This window comes from Tursiops truncatus, chromosome 17, assembly GCF_011762595.2.
Source record: "Tursiops truncatus isolate mTurTru1 chromosome 17, mTurTru1.mat.Y, whole genome shotgun sequence".
Classification (NCBI taxonomy): domain Eukaryota; kingdom Metazoa; phylum Chordata; class Mammalia; order Artiodactyla; family Delphinidae; genus Tursiops; species Tursiops truncatus.
The window spans coordinates 24452031-24459358 of record NC_047050.1 but is presented as its reverse complement, the minus strand read 5'-3'; the positions used below and the strand labels follow the sequence as shown (position 1 = coordinate 24459358).

General features: G+C 37.3%; 1 protein-coding gene across 1 annotated transcript; it reads left to right on the top strand.

Moving 5' to 3' along the window:
- The first annotated feature begins 209 nt into the window (after positions 1 to 209).
- Positions 210 to 5606, top strand: LOC101315796 (fatty acid-binding protein 12). Its single transcript, XM_033842858.2, is given in 4 exon segments — positions 210 to 222; positions 1515 to 1611; positions 3753 to 3846; positions 5532 to 5606. Coding segments are annotated over 4 exon segments (279 nt in total).
- Positions 5607 to 7328: the final 1722 nt, after the last annotated feature.

The following is a 7328-nucleotide window of genomic DNA, read 5'->3' as shown; positions in this document are numbered from 1 at the left end:
TGGGAAGTTGACAGGGATTAGTGTGTCTTATATTTTTCCCTGACTTTTCTGCACTATCTACCAGAATTGTATTAAAAACAGGTTCCAACACTATTTCAGGGAACATACTCATTCATATGATGCTATTTTTCTTTAAAGCCAGCTTAAGCAGAATAGTTGATCAGTTCCAGGGAACATGGAAATCCATTCCTTGAGAAAATTTTGACCATATGAAAGAACTGGGTAAGCCATATTTACTTGCATATCATAGCAAGTAAAAATGGGAGCTTTCGGGCTTCCCTGGTGGCGCAGTGGTTGTGAGTCAGCCTGCTGATGCAGGGGACACGGGTTCGTGCCCTGGTCCAGGAAGATCCCACATGCCGCGGAGCGGCTGGTCCCGTGAGCCATAGCCACTGAGCCTGCGCGTCCGGAGCCTGTGCTCCGCAACGGGAGAGGCCACAACAGTGAGAGGCCCGCGTACCGCAAAAAAAAAAAAAAAAGGGAGCTTTGATAGCACAGAACTTACTCTGTATGAACCCCTCCCTTCAGTTTTTCACACAGAAACAATAAATATTAATTTAGCACCTAGATACAGTTCTGTGAAAAACTGGTTGAAATTGACATAACCCCTCCTCTCATGTAATTGGCCATGGATTTACATAGATTAAACATGCATGTGCCATATACTAAATGGCAAATGATTTCAATAAATGATTTTAAACAAAAAGTCACAATTATTTAAAAAAATGATCATTTTGCAAACATTTGCTCTAAATTTTCTGAGGATTTTCAGAATAGATCTTGTGTTCCAGTTTCTGATGATTGCTGGCATTCCTTGGCATGTGGCCACAACACTTCAATCTTTGCTCCTATTGTCACATTTTCTCCTCTTCTGTAGTTTAATATCCCTCTTCCTCTTCTTACAAGGAAAATTCCTCCTTATACAGAAATTTGTGACTATATTTAGGGTCCACCTGGATAATCCAGGGTAATCTCCCTATTTCAACATCCTTAAATTAGCCATATTTGCAGAGTCCCCTTTGGCATATAAAGTAACATTCACAGGTTCCAGGGACTAGGACGTGAGTATCTTTGGGAACAATTTTCCAACCTGTCATATCTTGCTATCATGTTTCACAATATGAATTCCATGAACCATGTTACAGTGTCTCCCCAATGTATCTTCTCTTAGAAATTTAACTTAGGTATTGAAGTATATGTAATACTATTTCCATAGAATATACTCCTACATGTACTGCACAAAGTTGTGTGTGCAATGATGTTCACTACAGCATTATTTGTAATACCAACAAAAAAGGAAACAACAAAATGTCCATCAATAAGGGGACAGATAAATAAATATTAGTATTAGTATGTATAGAATTTTTAATAGTGACAATGGTTGTATAACATTGTGAATGTACTTAATTGTACACTTTAAAATGGTTAAAATGGTCAATTTTATGTTATATGTATTTTACCACAGTAAAAATACATAATAGAAAAAACAAACCCTATACATGTGAACATGTAAGAATGTAAGGGAAGAAATAAAGATCTGGAAGAATCCTTTAAACTGGGAGGAGAGTTTGAGGAAATCACACCAGGTGGCCATAAAACTAAGGTGAGACCGTCAACACTCTTTCAGATAAATTTCATAAGAATGTTAATTTTGAAATCATCCCAAGTAAGTAAGCAGTTATAGCAAACATATCTAAAATCTGTGTTAGATTAATTTTGGGCTTAAGCCTAGGTCTGAGGATCTCAAATTTTAATACACACATAAATCTCTCGGAATGTTTGTAAAAAATACCTACCTCTAGGTCTCATCCCAGAGGCTCTGATATCTGGGACCAGTACCTGAAAACTGTATTTTTAACAATTCTGATGCAGATGCTTAGCAGAACACATTTTGAGAATTATTTCTTTAGCTTGTTCTCTCAGAAACAAAACTTCTACCTTTCTATTTTGCAGCAGTTTTCCACACATAGAATTACAATGAATAAAACTTGTATTAGCCAGTATAGGTGAGGTCATATCAATCACAGTAACACATTATCCACAAGCTCTCAGTGGCTTACACATTTCCAGTTCTAACTCATAGTACATATTCAGTGTTGTGGCGGAGTTGGGGAAGTTTCTGTGTGGGGGGAGAAGGGGGCAAGAAATGGGGGCATAAGGTATCTGCCCCTCTTAATTTCTCCAGGGCCCAGGCCAAAGGAAGTTCAACAATCTTATAGTTGGGCCATCTGAAGTTTGTGTTCTCAGTCAGCAAGATAGAGAAAGATACACTGGGCTTTTTATTGCCTCAGCCTGGAAGTGACACACACAGTTTCACTCATCTTACGGGCTCCAAATTGAATACACAACTTATTTATATATTTTTTGTTTATTGTCTGTTCCCCCAAACTAGAATGTAAGATCTTCAAAGAAAGGATTTCTTGCCTCTTCTGTTTTACAGAACCCAGTGTTTGTTACATAATGTTTGCTCAATAAATATTTATCATTTGAATGAATACACTCAATAGAGGATTGTTAAACAATATGGAGGGTGAGGTTCTAACAAAAGGAACTGAATACCACATTATCAGATAGTTCTTAAATAATATGAGACTTCAAATTCCTGTATAATATCAAATGGAAGAAGAATTTTGACCAAAAGTGTTTAATAAAGATGCCTATAGTAAATTAAAAATCTACTAGAATAAAAAGGCTGAAAATTATAGGAGAACAGAAGGAAAATTTGGTGACCATCATTACCTCTGTCACGGGACAGACTGTAAATAATTTTGGTAGAAGGCCCGACTTGGTAGATGTGTAAACTCTGAGATGTATGCTTCCCAATGATTATATACTATGGTATTGCACTAGAGTAGAGTTTAACCAGACATATCTCTAAACTTTGTGGAGCAAGATGCAGACTCTGGCTCAGAACTGCTTGAGTGTGAATCCCACCTCTGCCACCAATCAACCATGTGACTTTGGGCAAGTCACAGACTTTTGCTGACTCAGTCTTTTCATTTGCAGAGGGGATTATTATAGTACTTATGTCATAAGACTGTTGTGAGGATTACATGGGTTAATATATTAATACTCTTGAAGAGTGCCTCACACAAAAAATAGTGCTACGTAAGTGGTAGTTACTGTTGTTGTTGTGATTATTCTTATCATTATTTTTATTGTGTTGGCCAAAAGGTTCACTTGGGTTTTTCCATAAGCTGTTACAGAATATATTGTTGAGGTAAGAAGAGGAAATGTGATCTTACAGTAGGGGTTTGAATTAGCTTCATGTGCATTTTTAAGGTTGAAACTTACCTGTGATTCTTTATGCAGAAAGATAATACTTGGCCTATACAATAAAATATTTTAAAAAATCTTTACTTACTCAAGATATTTTGTTTTCACTCATAAAACTTTTTCTATCCCCAGAAGAATCGGCCAACAAAATTATTGTTGACAGAGTCTTAAAATAAATGGAATTGTAAACACCATTCTAAAGCTACCTGAGAGTATCACAAGAGTTGAAAAGAATTTGGCACCTGATAAAATTTTAGAGTTTAAATATGACAGTCTGAGCTGAATTTGGTCTTCCCTGTTTTTTGGGTTTTTTTTTTTTGCGGTACGCGGACCTCTCACTGTTGTGGCCTCTCCCGTTGCAGAGCACAGGCTCCGGACGCGCAGGCTCAGTGGCCATGGCTCACGGGCCCAGCCGCTCTGCGGCATGTGGGATCTTCCCGGACCGGGGCACGAACCCGTGTCCCTTGCGTTGGCAGGCAGACTCTCAACCACTCTTTGATTCAGGTTCAGGATTGGGATGGGAAAGAAACCACCATCAGGAGGGAGCTAGTGGATGGGAAAATGGTAAGGGTGAGTGAGCTGTTTCTCATTATTTTTTTCACCTACTCCAACACCTATATATAAAATCTCACTCAGATAGCTTGCTCTAAAACAGTGGTAGTGAATGTAATTTTTCTTTTCCTCTTGCTCTATAAGAATGGGAGAGGAGGAATATTGGCAGATAAATGTATGATCATAAAGATTATAAAATGTGCAAGGATTGAGAAAGTAAAAAACTAGAATTTTAAAAATTGTCTTGCCTAATTCTTTGATTGGCGTGGAAGTGAAAACAAGCATGTATTTGTGCAAGAAAGATTTCAACAGGGACTGAGAGTTGTTGCTGATCCTCTGCTCCACACCAGGATGAATTTCTTAGCGTTTTCCCAATCAACACCAACCAAAAGCATGAAAAGGAAATTTTAACTAGGGAAGCAAAGCTTAAGTGTTGTCTGTTTGATGTCTGGATCAATGGACACAAATAAAAACTAACATTTATGTGGCTATGATGTCGCCATGTTTTCATGTATTACTTACCCAATTTTCATAATAGTCCTGTCAAATAAGATTATTTAGCCCATTTAACAGGTGAGAAAATTAAGAGTCAGACACTGACTTACCTAAGTGGCTAGGAAAATGTGGTAGTGCTGGGATTAAAATCCAGGTTGGCTTAATTCCAAAGTCTATACTTTTTTGAGTCTATCCTGCTCCCTCTCAGGACGGCTTCCCAGGTCATCTTTCTCACTTGTACAAAGTGGAGGGAAATATGTCCATGATTCTTCTCTTCCCAAACCCCACCTCCACCAAAATGAATAAAAATAATTTTGGACATAATATAAAATAGTTCTTTCTAAGGGAATATGCAAGAATTGTGTGAAGTTAAAACAAAAAATCTATCCTCATTTCTTAACATAGGAATAGTTTTCTTTCAACAATGAAGAGCACATTTCATTATAAAGTAAGAAGTGGAAGACTAAGGCTAATTGATTTTATTGATGACAGTAATCATTAAACAGATAGGTTTTATAGCTCATTAGAAAAAATACTAGATTCAGAATCTGAAGACATGGATTTCCACATCTGCCTTCAGTACTTATGTGACCTTGGAAAAGTCATTTATCCTTTCCAAGATTCAGCTTTCAAAATGTAGAAAATGTTTTCTTTTTTTTTCTTTTGGAGAGAATTAAATACCATCATGTACATATCAATGTTCTGAAAACCATGAAATACTGTATTGATGTAAATTATTATGTGAAAAATATAGAGTATGTAAAACTCTACAAAAATGCCTCAGTGTAGGCATTTAAAAATGTTTTAATGGAGATTTCAAATTCCTATAAATATGCTTTTATATATAATATACAAATATATATATATATACACACACACACATTTATATACCATATGTCATGTGTAACATATATATGATTTGCCATGTATATATATACATATATATATATATATATATATATATATATATATATACTCTAAGTAGAATGTTACTTTATCACAAGTAAAATATTCTGTTTCATTAGTGCCAAATCTCATATATGTATATATGGCAAAATCACTCAGCCAATAGTTACGATTTATGGTTGTCTATAAAGATCTCTTTTCCAGATTTTTAAGGAATGTATGGATGGATAGTAGTTTGTATTTTTCTAAATGCCAATTTCACCAAGAGTACTGAAATGTCTTATCCTTTGTTTGCCTTCTAGGAAAGTGCTGTGAACAATGTGGTCTGCATTTGAACATATGAGAGAGTACAAACAAACTCAGTCTCAAACTCTTAGGCACTCTCAAACTGTGATCCAAACTGCCGAGGTTGTTTAAATAAAAATATTATGACTGCTAATATGAGGGAAACTTTGCACAAACATCAACAATTTTGTTTGCCCTGTCGAATATGTCTGTGTCTAATAGTACCTTGGCATTGGCAGCTATGAGAAACCAGGATGATACATCCTATTTATTTCAGGGCTGCTATAATATATTTGGGCAGACACTTCATGCTGATTTTTTTTTCTCATTGGACATGTGTTAATCTTTTAAATTCAATGTGATCTGAACTATATTGGGAAAATAATACTAATTTTTTAATAAACTAGTTGGGACATAGTGTAACTCACGGGTTATATCTCAGCTGTATGTGGAAGGGTAATAAACAGGTTTGGAACCAGAGAAATAACTGATAATCTAATATAATACCAAACTATTTTTACAGAGAACACGATAGTCACTACCTCCATCACTGAAAACCAACATGAAGGAAAATATTCTATTTTATTAGCACCAAATAAAAGAGGCCAGAGAGAGATTTTAGACCAGAGAGACATTTTAGAAACCATGTGGACTGATCCTTTATCTTGTAGATGGAGAAACAGGCCCAAATTGATAAAGTATACATGTCAATATCACCCCAACGGTTTCAGGAAGAACTGGAAATAAGAATCCATGTTTCCTAATTAATTACCTCACAGTCATAATAAAGGGAATTTAGGTAGAAACAGGTTCACAGTGTAGAGTTATGAATCAAATACAACACTACATCAAACTAAGGAATACACAAGCTTCCCTTCACCTTAAAATGTGTGGCAGGATGCCACAGCTAAGTCCAGGTGAGGACGTGGGTTCTGACCATTTGAACTCGTGGCCTGTCACTACTTCTTTGCCTGCATTGATCTATACATGGTGACACTCCGGAGAAGTGAGAAAAGTGCTTGCTTATTGTGGGTGTACTGAAACGATGCAGAAGACAATGCAAGGCATAGAAAAACATTCTCTGAGCTTCCTGGACTGGACAGAGGAAGGAGTCCAGACAGAGGCTGAGAGAGTGGTTTCCCTGGGACCCAGTAGGTTGTAAATGTGGGCAGCTCTGTGGCAGGGCCCAGGTAACAGTTGCTGCACAGACATGGGAAAGAGCCTTTTCCCCATTGGAGAGGAATCCAGCACCGCTCTGACACCTCAAGGGTCAGTGGCTATGGGACCTTCACAAACAGTGCTTCTGTCTTTGGTATGAGGGTTCCTTGTCTGCATTAGCAAGGGGTATTCTCACAGGCAGTAGGAGCCCATGCAGGAAGCCTTGAGGTGAAGTGATAGGTATCAGGTACAAGCAGAACACAGGACACCCTGATGACTCCCAGGCATTTGGATATAGCTGTTAATATGATTTTATTTGTCAACAATCTGATGAAGTCTACAGACTTTAGGGTACTCCAAATACACGCACACACACACACACACACACACACACACACACACACACACACACACAAATACAACTGAAGCAAGCAAAAGTTTTCAGGGGAGGTTAACAGCCCACCTTCTTCTCACCCCTTCACCTGACTGAAAATCATTAAAATAGAAGGTCACTCACACTGGCTAATGGACATGGAATATCCTTCAGGTATGGTCGGGCAATCCATCCAAAACCAAATCCATCAAGACTACCACTTCTCTAAAGTGATGTTGTAATTCAGGATTTATTGCACACTCCAGGCATTGCGTGAGAACTG